The sequence below is a fragment of the Pseudorasbora parva genome, chromosome 5 (genome assembly GCF_024679245.1).
Source record: "Pseudorasbora parva isolate DD20220531a chromosome 5, ASM2467924v1, whole genome shotgun sequence".
NCBI lineage: Eukaryota > Metazoa > Chordata > Actinopteri > Cypriniformes > Gobionidae > Pseudorasbora > Pseudorasbora parva.
The window spans coordinates 35,441,109-35,461,353 of record NC_090176.1 but is presented as its reverse complement, the minus strand read 5'-3'; the positions used below and the strand labels follow the sequence as shown (position 1 = coordinate 35,461,353).

Below are 20,245 nucleotides of genomic sequence, written 5' to 3'. Positions count from 1 at the left end.
CCTAAACTACTTGAAAAGATTTTAAAAAATCACTCAGAATACATTAAAAGCACAGCAACACCCTAGCAACCACTCAAAATAATCATGGCTATGGGTTTGCACAGACAAGTCATAGTCAGAAAATGTAAGAGGTAACTTTAAAAAGCTTTCTACACTGATTAAAATGATTCTGTGGTGCAGTAAATACTACAGAAGAAAAAAAAAACTTTTGAGTTAGTTCAGGCAAGAATTTAAAAAAACAAGTAAATTCTATGTTAGTGCTCAATTCAAGCTTGCAGAAATTAATGCGTAAATATCAACATTATAAAATTAAGTAAAATTAATACATTTTTGATATTGGTGTTCCCATCATGCACTGGGGCTTGAATAATTAATAAGGTGGATTTTTTGCAAGTATTGAGGGTGGGCGACTTTACTATTATGTAGATCTACTGTATTATTTACTTGCATTTATCTAAGTAAAGCATACACTTTAAAAGCATGGTATAATTCAGTTATGTTTTTTGAGTAAAATTATTGCAAAGGAAACTTCAACTAAGTAGAAATAACTCAAACTTTTACTGGCCAAGTTAAAATTACTTCTTTTTTTGTTAAATTTATATACTTAAAAATATGTTAGAAAAGAAAAATTAAGTAAATTTTACAGTGTATGCTGTTATTTCTTCTCTCTGGGAAGCCTTCTCAGTTGCACAACTTGGCAGCTAAAATAGGGCGAAAGATTACTGCAGTAGATGCTTTAGGAAGTCATCAATGGAAGGCTGTAATGGTAATCTGATTTGAGATCAGTGGAGGGCAGGTGAAAGGTGAAGCACAATGCCTTGCTGTGTTTATTTACAGGTCAGCTGATTGGCACTGACTCAAAGCCACTTCCACAACACTTTCAATCTACTCTGAAAATAAGAATTAAAACATGATTATGGCGGTGGGTAACAAAAATCTTTCATTGCTTGCTTTCTATTAAGATGGGTTATTAGGGAAAAATGGAATTTAAATGATGCATGTTTACTTATACAAATAAATGTAAAACTGTAGGAGCAAATATTTTAAATTATGGGAAACTAATTAATAAATGTAAACATTTGATATGTAGTGTGTAAAAGAAATAAATACGCACGTTTATAAATCTATGACATAAGTCAGTGTAACCAAACATTTGATAGTGTGTATAAATAAATAAATAAATAACACAAACTCAATCAGGACTTTGTACAATGTGTATATCATTTTGTATAATCTTTCAAACTATAACAAGTCTTTTTCCTGTTCTGTATTTTGCTCCCAAAGCTAGTGTCAATCTCTCTTTGTTGTAGTGCTTCGGTTGGATTATGTATAATGAGATTAGAATTCTGTCATTAGCTCAGGCTTAATCTACAGCACTACGCTATGTTAATGGGGTGGTTTTTTTTTTCTTTCTCTCTCTTCTGGACAAATTTGTTCTTTTTTAACTTTGTACGTTTCTGTGTTGGAATCACTTGTGCATTCCTCATTTGTAAATCACTTTGCAGCTAAATTATTCAAATGTGAAATGTTAGTGGAACTACATGATTCATGGAAATCCTGAGAAAAAAAAAAAACACATTTAAATTCCACTGATGGAGGTAAATTTCAGACAGCAGGCACGTTCTGCACTAAAAGGCAGATTTAAAAAAAAAAAAAAGTGTATTTTATGCTAATGTACGCATTAATACTTGCCTGGTAGAATTTACAGTGCATTCAACGTACACTTGCATGTTTCCTGGGGAACTATCCACCTTTCTGTCACTATAGCATCGCTCAAAGGTTGAGCCACTCTAGGAAAATTCTGTGTAAAAAACAACCCAATGTTGGGTCAAATATGGACTGACCCAGCAGTTGGGTTGTTTTTACCCAGCGATTGGGTTGTCTTAAGCAAATATTTAACCCACCCACAGGATAAAAAAAACCAACCGCTGGGTAAAAACAATCCAATTGCTGGGTTAGTCCATATTTGACCCAGCATTGGGTTAAAACAACCCAGCATTTTTTAGAGTGTATGGTTTATGTTAAACCAGCTACAGGCTGAAGAAGGACAAGAGGGATTTTACACAAACACACAGAAATCTGTTAGAAATTAAAAAAATTTAAAAAAAAAGCTGAAATTAAGCATGAGTTTTACATATTACAGAGAGGGGAGGGGTATGACAACAGGCCGGACGGGAACCTCTAATGGTTCTCCCACTCCAACAAATGGACTTATGGGTAAGAGCCTGGGGGGCAAAGAAAAAGAAAAAACCACAACAGCAAAACCACAGCGCAAAATACACTCCAATACTACTACAACACTAATTAGTTTAATTAGTCCCTGTTTGTATTTGAACGCAGGCCCAGGGTTGTTTTTGTTTCTCTGCATGTTTGCGGTGTACAGGCATGTGTATGTCGCTGTGTTTGTGTATATGTGTGTGTTCCCTGCCTGCAGCTCAAAGTCTGTTACAGAGGGGTGGGTGTCATCTATACTGCACAGAAAAACTAAAGCGCCAGCTGTAGGTTTGTTCACTGTTCCTGTGGGAATTCACACATTCGTGGGCTTTTCATACTTTCACATTGTTCGTCATTTACCATGAGTAAGTAATCCTCACGCCATCTCGGGGTCAGATGTGAACCTGAATTCTGATTTTGTTAAGTTTCCAACCATTTTAATTAGGCAATTTTAATTGCCTATTGTTAAATAGCCTGGTATGCTTATATGAGATGTTTTTCATGATAAAAAATAAACAAATAAATCTAGGGGGAAATGATGGCAAATAGCGGCTTTTTTAGCTTAATAAAAAGGTAACAGGTATTATGTAAATGTATTTGTTAATATTAGTTACTTTGAGATGAGGTTTCATATGTTAAATGGTGTGCTAATGAAATTACAAGTGTGAAATAATAGTTTAACCAAGAATTGGGGGCTTTAACCCACATTTGGTTGAGTTCAATGAAATTATCAACATATAAAGGGTCCAGAGGGAAAGGTTATGCTCAAAATAACTGAGGTTTGTCACAGATTCCCTCAGACTAGAATATTTCATCATTGAATCAAATAAATATAAGGCAAAATATTTGAAGCAAAAATATTTATCGATTGAAGCCATATCAGATGCTCAATGGCATTTATGACAGACTGATCTCATAAGGTCTTTTGAAAATGACAATATTCATTAGTATGCAGTTATTCATAAATGGTTAATTTTCTGATTTTTAATGGTTGCTTTTATTAAAACTTTCACATGTAAGTTTGAAAAATTGTAGTGGATATAGGTGATCATGTGACGCACTGAACCTTCTAATCACACCGGTGTGATCCGCCTTGTGTCATCGTACGCGTCAAAAGGCTAATGATGCAAAACTCCATTATCTGTCGTCTTTCTCCATCACTCTTTATCTGTTAAATCTCTGCCTGTCTGCAGACCTGATCCTTTCTGCCATGCCCGTTTTGGTTTCATCCTGTTTGTCTGTTTGTCTACATCCCTCCCTGAAAAAAAAACTATAGGGATCAGATAAATCAGAGCAAGAGATGGAGAAATGGAGGCCAAAAGAGAGAGATAAGCCGGTGTTCTTGGCAGTGGTGATTTGTAATGTGTCGAACTGCAGTTCTCACAGGAGTGTTCTTGAACAGCAGGGAGTGTACAGAGATGGAGATAAGGCAATAGAGACAGAGAGACACGAAGGGAGAGATGGATAAAGCTACAAAAAGGCAGATATTTCCTATTTATTACTATGGAAAAAGCCCAACCTGTCTCTATTAAGAGTCAAAGATCACAGAGTCACTGGCACTTTCAATCTTGGTGCGGCACAGGAAATGTCTACTCTGTGACTGCCAATCGCTGATAGAGAAGAAGAAATGTGAACATTTGCTAAAAAACATCAGCCAAAACAGCAAAAGAACAAATAATGGGAAAATGAGGGTAGAACAATTGCCTGAAGACTAAAAACTGCCAATTGAAATGTTCAAGCCAAAATCAGACATGCATGAGTATAGTGGAATTATGAGTAATTAGACATAATAGTCAACAAAGTTTTGTTTTGGATACAAGACCAGATTTGTAACTAGGTTCGGTTTGAGGTTTTTAACTGGAAGAGCCTGGAAAGACATGGGAAAAACTGGACCAAAAAGATACATATAATGAGTGTCATTACAACACACTTTAAGAATTCAAGCACAGGTGGATGTACTTTCGTCGTCCCAAATATACCATCTGTTTCACTGTCTTAATTATTTCAGTGGCCAGCTTTACACGCACAAAATGAAGCAAAACACACAAAAAAATTCCCATTTAAACCAATAGTCTATTCCTTCCATCTGCTCAATTTAAGGAATATTCCAGGATAAATGCAACAGTTCTGTGGCCTGCTGTCGATTTCCACAGAAAATAATTCCAACTCATCCTTCATATTATATATATATATATATATATATATATATATATATATATATATATATATATATATATATATATATATATATATATATATATATATATATATATATATATATATATATATATATATATATATATTAAACAGAAAATTGGTTTACAGTAATGCACTTACAATGGAAAATGGGCAAGCAGGCAGAGAGGTTAAAAACAGATATGTTTAGCTCATAATTTTGTTAAAGCACTTAGATAAATGTTTTCATTTAAATAATGCTTGTCATTTAAGCTTTACTTTGTTCTACTCATTTAGGTGGATAAAACAAGGAAAATACATCACTGATTTATGGGGAAAAAGTGATAAATTTTGATTTATGCACAATTCCAGAAATCCTCGATCATTTTATTCTTTTTTTTTAATTCTTTATTCTTTTTTTTGCATTTCACATTGAAGTTTTATGATTCAAATTTGCCTAAAACATTTGGAATGCCTGTGATGGCCAAGCCAGAAGCACTCAATATACCTTCAAACAGACAAGTTAACAAATGTTATCACTAGACATGTCGCAGGAAACTGATTTTAATGATAGCATGATAATTAAACACATATAGATATTACGTTAATACTACACATAATATCGTAAATAATCCAAGACCAGTAATCTTCTGGTTGACAGCATAAGTAGATGGCTGTATTTCACCTTAACGGTGGTTGCCACGGGTCATAAAACAAAATAGAAGAAGAGGCAGCATGTAGATACAACTGCCACACAAAATCATGTAAGAGGAAATGACAAATGAAAACAAGACACTCTACCCACACCTGAGAAAAGTCACCAGTGTAGTAAAGCTGCACGATTCTGGATAAATTCAGAATCACAATTTTTTTTGTTTTGTTTAATATGCAGATCACAATTCTCACAATTCTGAATAGACAATGGTCTCCTCGCCACCAATCAGCTGGTGTGTGGTGGGCGTCCTGGTGCAATATGGCTGCCGTCACATCATCCAGGTGGATGCTGTATATTGGTGGGCGTTGAGGAGATTTCCCCTTCTATTCTTTGAGTACCCAGAAAAGTGCTGAATAAAATGTAATAAATTATTAAAGGCTTAGTTCACCCAAAAATGAAAATTCTGTCCATATTTACTTACCCTCATGTCGTCCGACACTTGTAAGAACTTTGTTCATCTTCGGAACAAAAATTAAGATAATTTTGTTGAAAACCGATGGCTCAGAAAGGCCTCCAATGGCCACAGTCATTTGCTCTCTCAAGACCCATAAATGGTCCTAAAAACATCCTTAAAAAGTAAAATCTCACTTCAGTGGTTCTACAATAATTTTATTAAGCGACGAGAATAGTTTTTGTATGCAAAAAAATGTATAATAATGATTATGGCCAATTTCAAACACCGCTTCGTAAAGCTTTGAACCGTTATTAATCAGTGGATCGAATCAGTGGAATCATGAATCGATACGATGATTCATTAAGCTCCGAGGCTCCAGGAAGAAGTGTTTTGAAATCAACCATCACTATATAAAAAGGTTTAATAGACAAAGACAAATTTAAGAATGAGATCTCATCTTTTAGCGATCGTGCAGTTCTACAGTGTATGTTTTGGATTCTGTGAAAACTGGTTCTCCTTCTCCCTACACTCGAGCGTCCATCATTGGCCAAAAAGAGAAAAAACTATAATAAAAAGTGAAAGGAGAATTTGACTGATAGCATTTTTTGTACTTTTCAGCAGATTCCTTAGATAAACCCAAACAGGGCAACCACAATTTTCCTTTTCTCTTGTAACTGTCCTACCCGTACATTGTAAGCGCATTACTGTACACAATGATTGTATGGTTTTAAAGGCTGAGGGACAAGATCATGGTAATCCACTGCTTTCCAAATTGTATTAAATTGCATTTAACCTGGAATATTCTTATTTTAAATGCTTTAATGTCTGCCTCTGGTTGTCCACCTTTTCATCTTGTTTACCCTTTCACTGATGCTCAGAGACTGAGTAGATGAGGAGAAGATTAGAAATGTAATCCTGTTACAGAAACTGTGTTCAGGAACAATCTCTCATAGCATGCCATATTGTACCCAAACACACTTTCTCAACTGTCAAAGGACCAAAAGCTGCTTTTATCTGTGGAAGGAGGAAAGAAAATAAGAATTTAAAGTAGTAAATTAGTGCTTGTGCATGGAGAATCTCACCATGCACAATGGAGAGAATAATGTTGTTATTCCCAGGGAGAGGAAAGATCTTTTGATGGAGTGCATATGGGTGAAACTCTGCGGAACTCTTAAGTGTTCCTTGTAATTCTTCCAAAGAGAAATATCACATTCCCACAGAGACACACGCCAGGCTGTGCTTTAAAGAGAGGAACAAGAACATGAGTGCATGTTGGGTAGACCTCAGCTGACACAGTTGTGACCACACCCCAGACTACAAAACCGCTTTCTGCATGTCAATGAACACTGAGGTGGATTGTGTCAGGCCCATTGGTTGCCATGGTAGCCCAACTGTGTGTGCCAGTGATTTCCTCGGCGAGCTGGAGTGAAATCATCGCAATTCAGAATCCAAGATTACATTCGTGCAGGCCTGCCCTTTATATTCTTGAGCACACTCTTGCTGGAAGACTGTACAAAGCATGCACGGCTACTGCCGAAGTTGTCTTTGCTGTATCAATAGGCAATATATTTATATTTAACATGAAGTATAGGGCTTCCCTGTACATTAATAGCACCAGACGCCCCGCGGATGACACGCAACAGAAACGGCATGCTCACACCACGCTTGCAGTGCGTCTCCGTGCTGAAGAAACGCGCGCTGCTGCTGGCGCGGACTCTGAACCTATGCTCTGAACACTGTGCGAGCCATCTTGACAGTCGCGTTAGCTATTATGGTCTCGTGTTGTTTCCACCAGCGCAGAACTCATTGTTCCTTTTAATTGATAAAATAAATATAAAACGAAGGAGAAGCCTATAAAAAGGCCCGAAGCCCGGCCCGCGTTTTAGGTATGACATGAAAATTGGCCCGAAGCCCGGCCCGAGGGGCGTAAAAAAGTCGGGGCCCGTCGGGCTCGGGCATAAATGCAGGGCTTTACACTAGACACAACAATCAGTTTAATGGTACAAGCAAACAACCTATTACATTTGTTGTATTATATGTTAACTATAAAATCAGGCAAAAAAATAAATAAAACGAGCATAAACTGTACAGCACTTAGTAATACAAAAGTATTCCTGTCGCTTCATAACATTAAAGACCAGCTGAAGTGCCTTGAAACACGCCGCATTATTCAATGTGTTGACGGGATTTCCCCTAAAACAGCTGTTAGCAGCTCCTCCCCTTTTTTGAAACAGCCAATAGTGTTTTGTTAATAATATTACAGTTTAACTAGAGCCTTTCTGGTAAAGTCAGTTTCCTCTAACCGTTTATCTTCATAATCTCCTCCATATTGCTTTGAAACACAGCATTCTGTGCAAAATTCAAATGGGTCCGATATGTTTGTTGTCTGCTTTGACTCGCATATATGATCCGCGCTGCGCTCTCATGTCTCTAATCGACGGCTCTGGTCTAGACTATGTGTGTGTGCTGCGTGAAACTAACGTGAAACCAGACTTCATTCACCTCAACTGAAAGCATATTTACACTGAATCGTTTCCTATCACATATATAGTGTGCCATGTGCCGTTCACCATGTAGAAATTAGTAAATCTGTTAAAAACTGACCGATTTCAGCCACAACGTCTTCAGCAGCGTCGGGGGCGGGCTTAAGATTCTAGAGAGCATTTGATTGGACAGAAGATTTGACGAGAAGGTGAAGTCTGCGATGATGTCATCAAAATCTGTAATTCGTTTTAATGGAAGTTAGAGACTGTAAGTTTTGAATGTTTATATCTCCTAAATGCTATTCATAACTAAGGCTGACATTGTCAAACTAACAACTAAAAAAAGTGATTTCAGTGGGCCTTTAAGGTTAAACTACTGTATTCACTGATGTCTTGACTACCTTTCTGGGCCTTGAAAGTGGTAATAGCGTTGCAGTCTATCAGGGGTCATAAAACTCTTGGATTTCATCAAAAATATCTTCATTTGTGTTCCGAAGATGAACAAAGGTCTTACAGGTTTGGAGCGACACATGGGTGAGTAATTAATGACAGAATTTTCATTTTTTGGGTGAACGAACCCTCTAAAGGAAATAAAAAACATTCAAACTGTAAACTCCATGTGAACATGCAAGTCTTTGCTATGACAAAGACTGTTTCAGTCCACCAGTACACTTTTTTAATAAGGTTGTGTTGCATTTTGTATGTACAGACAAACCGCCTTGTTGCTGGAATCTTATTTCACATTGTGTCTGGTTAGGACACAGTGTTAGAATGATTCCTGAAGGATCGTGTGGCACTGAAGAAGACTGGAGTAATTCAGTGATAGGAATAAATCACATCTTAAATTAAAGCCGTAAGCAGTGATGAAAGGCCCTCACACCCGTGCCCCCGCCACCCGGTTGCTTTAGGAAAACAGAGCACGTGGGCAATATTCATTTAAGTATATAAAAATAGGAGGACTACGTCAGCCATTTGTATTTGCAACACTTCATGTAGAAGTCTTCAGGCCAGGACACTTATCAAACATGTGAATTTTGAGGCCGATTGGACTTTGTACGTGTTGATAATGACATGCTTTAGCACTCAGCTAAGTGTTGCTAGCATGTTTAAGAATGTTTCTATAGCATGTTTAGTACTCAACATGCATATTTTAGTATGTTGCTAGCAGTGCATCACAGAGTTAAACACGTCATTTCCTGTTGCTTATGGGTGGCATTATTACTATACCTGAATATTGTCTTCTCAAACGTGAGGTCTGGGGAAGATCGGACACTGTATGTCTGAGTTACAACAACTTCCTGTTCCGTGGCATTTATCGCATATATTAGCACTTAGCCAAATGATGCATGAATTAACTTGTTTCTAGCATGTTTGGTATTTCATGGCATATTTAAATGAGTTTCCGAGAGTGAAGTGCATTATAATGCAAGCCATTTCCTGTTGCTAACAGGCAGCGCTATGACTAACTGAATATTGGCATGTAGATGTCTTCAGGCCAGGACTCTTATCAAACATGACAAGTTTCATGGCGAAACATTGAATTTTGTCAGGCTGCCATGGACATGCCCTTCAGCGAAACAAGATCTTTGCAATTTAACTTCGCCAAGGCCTTTAGATCAGACTGAACAAATATGATGTAGATCTGATTAAATCATTTGTTAAAGAACATCTGGAAATAGCAAAAACTGCAAAAATTTTGCACCGAAAATTCAAAATCTTTTACTTCCTGTTCGGTTTTCAGATTTTGTTCCCAGGGACTTTTTTGTAGGTATTAGGCTGCTACATGCATCTACCGGATTTCATACTTTACAAAATTACGCTCAATTGAAATTTTCTAGGTAGCGCTATCAAGCCATTTTGCCGCACCTAATTCTGAAAGCCATATCAGATGGAAATTTTCACCACTTCTGACATGCAAAGATTCATGAGGTTTTTGAGAACATTTAGGCCCTCAATAATGTGATTAATTTCAGAGAAGAAGAATAGACTGAGCAATTCCAATAGGGTCCTCACACCATCAGTGCTCTGACCCTAAATATATTGAAATAGAAAATGTTTAGTTTAGTATTTCTCAAGATTATTATTATTTTTAATCCAACAAATGCAACCTGGCTGTTGGAGAACTGTGACTTTAAATAAGATTAGTATGTTTTTTCCGTCAAATTTGGCAACAAAAAAAAAAAAACTTATTTAAGCTTCAGCGACCAAAACCACTGAACATTTGATGAGCATGTCACCTAGCATGCTGAGAACATTTGTCTCTAGAGTCTCAGTCAGTCTTCTCAGACTCTAGCTTGTACCCTGTAAGCCAGGCCCAGGGAGGGCTGGGGAACTTCAACTTCAGGCTAGAATAACAGAGTAAATTTCAACCTGACATGGTGAGAACTTCATCCAAGAGGTGCATATACAACAATGTAAAAAACCTGAATAGATATACTTGTCCTTTTCGAGTCACCTCATCCCTCATTTGTTTACCATGCATCAAGGAAGACAGCGTGTTTGTGAACTTTGTGCGTCAGCTCCAAACATCCCCCTACCGCCAAATATCACTTCTCTGTGTGCTGTGGTTGACCATGGGAGAAGTTCTAATTCGCTTCTCTCAGCTGAGTGCCCACATGCTGAGCTCCACCCTGAAATAAAGTGTGCTCTAGTGATGAAATTTACTAACCATCACTTTCAACTCCCCTTCTCCACATTCAGCGTGCTCATATTTTCATACATTTTCATTTTCATCATACTATCTGTTGTACTGTACTTCCTGTCTACGCCTAAGCACACAAGGCTTTCCTTTGTCACTTCTGTTTAGAGTCACACTCTGGCATTTGTATTATACCTCTGCCCTGTTCCATCCCCTAAAGTCCTCTTTTAAAATAATGTTGTTATCATGATGTATGGAGAATACAATCAAGTACAGTGCAGATTGCAGATGTAAGTAAAAGGTGCACTAGACGAGCTCAACATCAGCTGTGGTTTGGGTGTTACTAAACAGGAAACTATAAACAGATAGTTTCTTCAGCTATCACGTTCATTCACCTCGAAACATCTCTCCATTTTGTTTTGTATCTCCTCCTGATGTCTTTGCATTCCAGCTGTCTCTGCACCAAGGAGTAAAGATAAGCGTAAAATGCTACTTGAACGAACAAATGCTGACACAACAACCAAGGGCAGCTGGCTTCAAAATTTGGGTAATGATGTTTTGAACTTCACAATAGTCTTCAGCTTTTGGCAATTTGTCTAAAAACAAAGTTTGGCATTTGTTTGCCTTTTATTTACAAGCTTCGACTCGCACAGAGTGGCCAAACAAGGCCAACTTTCTGTCCAGTTTTTACCTGGCACTGAAAAAATATATAAAATGTTAATGAGACAAAAGGCCCTTTTTTAATAATTGGAGCGCATGGTCTGAAGCATATGGCACAGGTGTGCTTAGGGCGTGTACCAATCCACTTTTGCTAGTTTAATGACGAAAAAAGGTCTGTGTACTAGACGCATGGTCTAAAAGGGTTGTACCTAGTCTCTTAATGAGTCATGGGTGTGTTTTGAGCCTAATATCGTGCAGTAAACCAATCAGAGTCTCTCCTTCCCTTTAGAAAGCCAATTTATGAGCGGAAAGCCTGAATGCTTCTCCAGAGAGTAATCCTTTTATTTTCAATATATAAACGTCTGTGTGCTGCTGCGTGTCCCTGTATGTGTGTAATTAGCAGAGTATACCCGCCTATAGACGTATATTACTAACTTTCCATTTAAATAACAAAAAAACAAAAAAACAGCACTATTGACTTCACACCAGGATTTTATTGGTCAATGGCACAGTCGTTTTCAGTGGTCTCAAAATAGCAACGATACGCCTGAACACACCTCGTTTTAAGACCAGCACGCCCATGAGCGCACAGATGGGCGCGAGTGCATTGGCTCTTTAAAAAACATGGCGCTGTACATTGAAAGTGATAACTGCGTCGGGCTGAAAATAGCAAAAAACATGTATGATAGGGCCCATAGTCTTCAGGACGCAGGCACCTGAGGTAATTCTAGGAAACAGAGTCAAATTCACCTCAGTCCACACAGGAAAAGGGCTGTGAAAATGTCAAAATTTGCATCCTCTCATAAAATAATGTGTATACTTTCTAACTGACACGCAGACAGCGATAAAACCCATTTAGTGGTCACCATAACCATCTAGTTTTCCACATAGATTTGGGATATAAACTAACTTGAATAACAGACACAAAAAGCACACAAACTAGACCGCATGATCACAAAAGAGGCCCCAGAGACTTAGATGAGCACTTGTGTCAGATAGGAAGGATAACAGCATTCAGTGGATTGTGGCGCCAGTATCTGAGTGACACTAGAGGACAGAGGACCCAGTCTGCCTTCAGGACATCGTCAAACTCACATACACAGGCCTACTTAACCACAAAGTCAGTCGCACAAAGTCATCCACAGTGTCATAGCAGCTACATTGTCACACACTGATCTTGACTAGCAGCCAGTGACACTTTCTAAACAATCACTGTCCAGAACAGAGTGTAACACTGCAGAACAAAGTTTACTGTGATCAAAAAGATCAAAATGCCTGTCAAATTACTAAATTGGTAAACAAAAGTGAATAATGGATCCTATGTTGAGGCCTGAGGGTTTCTTCACAGAAAGTCTTTTACAAAGTGTTTAATATCATTGTAGAATTTAGATGTTGTTAAATTGACTAGTTCATTCTTCGAAACCTCTCCTTTTGTGGAAGAAAGTAATTCTGTTTTGGAACAACATGAGGGGAAGTGATGACAGTATTAAAAAATTTGGATAAACCTCATCTGTATGAGAAAACTATGAAGGAAGAGAAAAACATGGAGGGGGAGGGAGTAAAAAGTTGGACAGAAATTGGCAAGAATGAAAATGAAACGAGAGAGAATCTTGAAACACAGCAAATAAGCTGAAATGTGAGGTAGGGATTGTATGGAAGACTGTAATGGACACACAGTACTAAGCGGTGGTCAGCATTGATTAAAAATGGAAAGTGCTCATGAGGCTGAGAAAACAAGCAAGGTGTTCCCCAGGGCTCTGTACTTGAGCTTCCTCAAGTTAGTTTTTCTGCTCAACTGTCAAAACTCACTAAAGCTTTACTCTGAAATTTACAGAGTGGTTTCCTATTTCCTCATGAAAATCACACCAAAACACACGGTTTAAACTTGAAAGTGACTGAGAAACTGTACTTCATTTGTATACTTAAATGATTAGTTAACTCTATAAAAATGAAAATTAGCCCATGATTTACTCACCCTCAAGACACCCTCTTAGAAGAAAAGGTTCTATCGGAGCTACGTATTTGGAACCCTTAAAAGGTTATATATAGAAGTATAGTTGAGTATACTCCAAAGACCCTTTTATGCTAAAAGGGTTCTATAATGACAAGAAAGAACCCTTTTGGCACTTAAAAATGGTTCTATATAGAACACTGCAAAAAAAAAATCCCAAAAAAAAATGCATTTCTTATCAAAGAAAAAAAATGCATTTCTTATCTTAGCAAAAACTCTCTTAATTTTGAGGGGGGTTTCCCCCAAAATAAGACAATTACTTTTGCTTGTCTAAAAATACTTTTTGTTTTAAGAATGTTTAGATGTTTGGACTAGAAACAAGACAAAAATACTAAGTAAGAAGAGTATTTTTTGCAGTGAATTTTTTAGGGGTTCCAACTACGTAGAGCCGATATAACCTTTTAAGGTTCTATATAGAACCTTTTCTTCTAAGAGTGTAGATTTATATGACTTCCTTCTCTCTGATGAACACAACTGGAGTCAAATTAATAAATATCCTGATGTTTCCAAGTTTTATAATGGCAGTGGACGGGACTCCAATTTGATGCTGAAAAAAGAGCATCCATCCATCATAAACGTAATCCACGAGGCTCCGGGGGGTTAATGAAGGCCTTCTGAAGTAAAGCGATGCATTTGTGTAAGAAAAATATCCATATTTAACAGGTTATAAAGTAAAATAAATAGCTTTCACCAGACCACCTTCTGTATGGAGTACATTTATGATGGAGGGATGCAATTTTTTGAGCTTCAAATTTGTGAAGTCTCAAGCCTCAAACACTGTCATTATAAAGTCTGGAAACATCAGGATATTTATTAATAGAACTCAGATTGTGTTCATCAGAAAGAAGAAAGTCATCAAGGATGGCTTGAGGGCAAGTAAATCATTCGGTACATTTCATTTTAAATTGAACTAATCAAGTACTACTATGTATTTTTTTTGTGAAATTTCTGAAAAATCATGATTTTTATTTTGATGTCACTATTGTCATGTGCATTGGGTTATCAGCACCAAGTCCAAGCCTGTTCATTTCTACCCAATGTAATAATAAATTTAGCATTTTGACCTTTTACCATACGTATTGGAGTGTAACAATTAAAGGTGTACTATGCAACTTTCCGTCCACTGGAGGGCGCCTATTCTAAACAAAGGTGTAGTTTGATGACGCCAAGTGTGAGCACAGTATCTTGGGACATGTGGTCTTCACCTCACAGCTCATGCACCGAAAAAAAATTCTTGGCCGAAGCCGAAACCGAATAATAATGAAATGCTTGGCCGAAGGCCGAATACCGAACGCGGTGTTTCGTTTTCCATTTATTTGGCATTTTTTTACCATTACAATAATTAAATAGTAAACATTTGCTTTTTACTATTTTGTGTTGCTTTTCAGAGAAATAAATCAAACAACAAAAATACAATTTCAAAATAATTATTTAACACTGAACATTTTTTAACATTCCAGCAGATATTATACAAACTAAGCACAACATAACTTAAAATAAATAATTAGTAAAATAAAAAATATATTTTTATTTGGCCATCTTTGAAGCCCCCCTTCTTGAATAGCCTATGTTAGGCCTATAACTGACTGCTGAAAGAATGTAACGCTGTATGTCTACAACAACAAATGTGCATTGAATAGTGCAAACAATGTGGATGAACCCACAACAAATAAATAACTGTCCTAGACATAAGCCTACTTAGCCTACTTCTTCAGTTAAAGTGGCATGTTCTTCTTTATGAAAAGTAGCTTCTCTGCTTTCTCACATGAAAGTCGGTTCCTCTTCTCATCGATGACATGAGATGCAGCACTAAACAGTGCTTCCACACTGCTGACATGTTTGCTGCATAAAGCGCGCGCCTCTCACTCTACGTGGGTTACTATTTGATCGCGTCATTAAAAACGTCATTGTTCGGCAAAAATTATTCGGCCTATTTACTTATAATTTCGGTTGCCGAACATTCGGTGCATCCCTACTCACAGCCAGTGGAAAATAGGACTCGGGCAGAAATAATGTTCATGGATGAGGTTATTAACGTTACTGTAGTGTAAAGCAGAGCAGGACCGAGTGTTGTAGGGCTGAGCACGGCCGCCGGAGCAATTGTTATACAAACACATGGCTCGCGAGTACCGGGACTTTTATTATGACGGGACGGGACACAGTCGCCGGGCGCTCGCACTTCCGCTTTTTCCGGTCAGGTAAAGCAGCTCTGTTTATCATATTAGATACATTTATGTGTTTTTAAAATTATGTTATGACGTTACTCTGAGCGTTCGCTCGGAACTGCTGTGACATGTTCACACTGCTAAGAAAAAAGGGCTTCTGCAGAATAAAACCGTGGGTAGCGCAGATATGACGCGATTGATAGGCGACTCGCTCAAACGCTATGCTGAAACGTCCCGGTCCTTAGTTAAAATAGCAATTTTCTCACAATTTTCAAATAGTTGGAAACATTTGGGATAATGTAAGTACTCAACTGAACAAAATATATAACACTGACCTAGTGGTTTTTGGATATTTTACTGCAAAAATACTACATAGTGCACCTTTAAATCTTATTGTGAGATGAGTGTCTGGATATAATGTATTGAATCGTGACATGAGGGTCATGTTAATGGATACTTAGGGTCTAATATAGAGAACAATCTGGACACAGTGAGTACTTAGTACTAACACCTCTTCCTTTGTCAACACACTATGAAATGTAGGCCCTTATTTCTTTTATTCAAACATGACAGTGCAAGTTTACCCCCAAAATCAGCAGGTCAACAAATGGCTATCATCCAGATTGTCTCCTGTGTACCACATTAATATACTGTCAACAAATGCAAACTATGTACTCTAAAAATGGCTGGGTTAAAAACAACTCAAGTTGGGTTTAAAATGGACAAACCCAGAAATTGGGTTCAAACAACCCAATTTCTGGGTTTGTCCATTTTCAACCCAACTTGAGTTGTTTTTAACCCAGCCATTTTTAGAGTACATAGTTTAGAGTGTCTTTAGAGTGTGTTAGCAAACCAAGAACACATATACAGCAAGTTAATCTGGAAAACATTTGTCAATTAGTTACATCCCAAATCAATTAGTTTGTTCTATTATCTCAGTCAAATGGGGGTTCGTTCATTGCCTGCTCAGTTTCAATTCCCTGCTGAGGTGCGCTCTTGCACATGCACTACTGCACAGAGAGAGCTCTGTAGATATCAGGCAAGCAACAAGTTCTCAAGTCTGTATTAAATAAGTTCTGCATCCATTTAAAAAACAATGATGGCTCTGGACATTTGTCTCTGAGGGTTGTGTACTTGGGCTGAGGACAGGAACATTAATCACATTCTGGATGTGAAACAAACTGAACCAAGAACCCGGTCTGGGATGAGTCACATATGAACGCTGCCCCCTCTCTCCGCTCTATCGACAGTGCCTGTCACTGACATCATCAGCTCCTTTGCCATCTGTCAATTATCCTGAGCTACTTCCTGCTCACTGAACTAAGAGAGCCTATTCAAGACCCGTAAGTGCAGTCTTAAAATTCTTTACTGGTTCTATGGTTCCTTGAAAAGCCTTTCACATCCATATAACACAACAGGTTCTCAATAGTGGAAAAGGTTCTTTACATGTTTTAAGAACTGTATACTGAAAGTTTCTTTGAGGAACCATAGTTCTTTTATGGCATGGCATTGCTGGGAAATCCCTCTGTTGGAACCTTTATTTTAAGAGTGTTCCTAACTAAATAGATATGGTCTCAAAAGTTACAATTATGACCATGAAACACTGATAACATTGCATCACAAATGTGGCACAGTCACTTGTTAAGTGCTGTTTTATAAATGTTACGTATGCAGAGACTCATAGCTGGAGGCCCCTCAGCCAGTCACCGTTGGCTTGCTTCGTAATCCTTCTACCTAATCATGCTGAAGATAATTGGCTGACCTTCACTGTAAAAGCACTGATGGAGAGTCATTGCTACATTAGTCCATAACACTGGATCAATGATTATCTAAAGCATTAGTAAACCCAAGACCCTAAGGGTATTTGTGTGTTTCAAACATGTCTGGCTGTTGATCTGACCTCTTGACGTATTTTTCTTCAGGGATCCTTGTAAATGCTGAGAAACTTCTTACATAGTAAATTGAGTCCCCTTTCATGTACCTCTTTTTAGTCATTGCCTCATTGCAAAAATGGAAGTGTTTCAGGCCAGCCTTTAGGTCACAATGGTCTTGCTGTTTACGTACTGTAACAACCATTCTGTGGAAAACGGCCTCTGGCATGTTTCATTTCACTGATTTTTTGTCAAAGGGGACAAAAATGCTTCCATCCAAGTAAAGCAGAAGTCTATGGTTATGTTACTTAATGATTAGCGATCTAGTTACTTACAAAATCATACCTGCACTAAAAAAAACTAATGCTTTTGACCCCATATTTGGATGATAGACAAGTTAATGCCATTCAATTCTGTGAAGGCCTATAAGAACACTGACTCATGGCAATATCGCTCTTGTAGTTAAATTCCTACTGTCGTCAGGTGAGGGTGTGAATCAGCAAGAAACAAGAAATATCAAGTTAATGGTTCAACTGTAAGGATTAAAAGGCACAACGGAAAGGTCTGTAATGTTGATCAATGGGCTCAGAGTTATATTTAAGGATTTACTTAACATAATTTGTATACATTTTTTGGGTGAATCTACCCCATGGTTGCAAAATGGGTCAACAAATCAATTAGGTGTTACAAAGAGCAATATTACATTAAACATTGTAAAAACATACACAATAAGTGCATTGAATCAAATGATTAATTTAGTAGTCCCCTTTCATGTACCTCTGATATAAAGACACCTGATATAAAGTGTGACCAATGTTGTTAATATCAAATATACATTCAATCAAACTCTATTTTGCTAGAAGGAACTTTTTTCTTTTCTTTTTTACCAGAAACGTAATATTAAAACATTTCAATGTTCGATTTCTAAGCCAGTTTTGGTACCGAGTTTGGATTACACTTAATGTGACATCTGGGTCCTGTTGAGAACCACTGGGCTACATTCGGCTTGTAAAAGCTTCTAGAGGTTCAAACACCACACGTTTTAACATTGCATCCTTGATCAAGTCACAAACCCTTGCTTAAAGGCAACTCCACGAGAACTGAACCTGTCGTAACTTCTATGAACAGCAAGGATACGGGCTGTTTTTTATATGTTGAGGGTTACTCGCTTCACTCTATTCCAGAATCTGAATTCTTATTATAGTTTTTAAAAAAATTGAACCGACATAATCGAGTACGATTCACACTACCAAACTCTTGACAACTCATATGCGTGTTTCTGCCATTACCTTAATGATGCTGCTCCTCCTCGGTGCCGTTTTCACCGACTCCAGGAGAGCCGCCTCATCGCGCTCCACCAGCGGCACGGTGACTCCACTCCGCCGACCTGACCGAATCGCTCTCGGTGGGATGAACTCCGGAGCTCCATCTCCGCACACGCCGTCCTCGTAAGACTCCGACATCTCAAGAATGTGTTGGTTAGGATATCAATATTTTTTTACTCTTATAAAAATGCACGTATTTGGACCCAAGAACATCCACATCCAACTCTTGTTATGCGTCTTTGGGTAGCTCCGGTAGTCCAATTTAACTTAATTGCGCAGACTGTACGGCAGGTTGAGAATGGATCTCGTTACTTGAGTCCATCCTAAAGCAACTTTTGCCCGTCAAATAGCTCGAAGAACAAATTATGTGTATAATAACTGACTCGTGAATCATTCTCTTGCGCAATAGGACACTTGCATCACCGTGCAACAAGTTAAGAAGCGCCGCCAGTACCTAACTTCTCTCACTGATCCAGTGTGCGCTAAACAATCTGACACGTGCAAAAATGCACAATTGTTAACAGATATGCAGGAGAGCGGAGGTTCACCGGATACTAACGGGCATCAAAACAACCCCAAATGTGCGCGCTCTGTGTCAGCATGATGGAAAAGAAACGCCGGAGTAACCTAATGGTTAGTGGATGTTGATCGTCTCATCTCACTGTGTGTTGTTTGGTTAGTCAAAAAGGAGGAACGCCACTGACACTGGCACAACCCATTAGATCCGCTAAACCCGCCCCTCGCGTCCTTAAGCTCGTGATTGACTGGTGTCGTGACCAATCAAACACTCTCAATTTTTCACAAACTCTAATCGCTCTTCTTTCAGAGAGGAGGAGCCATTCGTATGAGCCTCAGGAATGTTACTCGTTTGAGTTTACCAGATGTTTCGAAGAAAAGAAGCTTGGGGTATCACTTTTCCTAAGTAGGCTATTTGGGGGTAGAAAAATGGGGATAGTCCGATAATATTGACACCTGTGTTGTGTATTAAAAGGGTAGGCTATCATTTAGGCTTCATTTAGGTTTTAGGCAGTGTTCCAAATATGATTCTTAATAGTAGGCTACATCTTCACTTACTAATTTGCAGTCATTGAATTAGCACATGCTCTGATGTTTATGACTTTTGAATTCTAAATAAAAGACTTGATAGTCCAACAAACCTTGAATTTTTAATTTCACGGCACTCTTTTGCTTTGTCTGATGTCAAAAAATTAAGAGCATTATTTTCCAATAATGTTTGCAAAATGTATGCATAGATGCATATTAAAAATGTCAAAATATTTATAATTTCATTATCCAGGAAAGTTGTAGTCCCTGAGCATGTAAAAGTTAAAGTGAATTTTTATTATTTCTCAATATCTGTCCCTGATAAAAATAATGTATTTCAAATGCCTTTATAGCAGGTTTTGCTATATTAATATCCCCCATTATTAGACCTTGCCTATTTGTTAAAAATAGACAGCAGAACCACACTGAGATGAGGCCTTTAACACCTAAATGATGAATGTAGTCCTAAATGATACCTGGACTGCCCTCTATGTGCCTGATGTGTGTGTAGAACTTGTGACAAAACTGTGTGAATGTGGTTCATAAAACT

At 37.9% G+C, this 20,245-nt stretch overlaps 1 protein-coding gene across 1 annotated transcript in view; it reads right to left on the bottom strand.

The window, feature by feature from the left end:
* Positions 1-19,333, bottom strand: part of plcl1 (phospholipase C like 1) — a 74,445-nt gene extending 55,112 nt beyond the window's left edge. The window contains exon 1 of the mRNA XM_067444042.1: positions 18,616-19,333. Coding sequence (XP_067300143.1) covers positions 18,616-18,789 — 174 coding nt within the window. The 5' untranslated portion in view covers positions 18,790-19,333. The remainder of the gene's footprint in view (positions 1-18,615) is intronic.
* Positions 19,334-20,245: the final 912 nt, after the last annotated feature.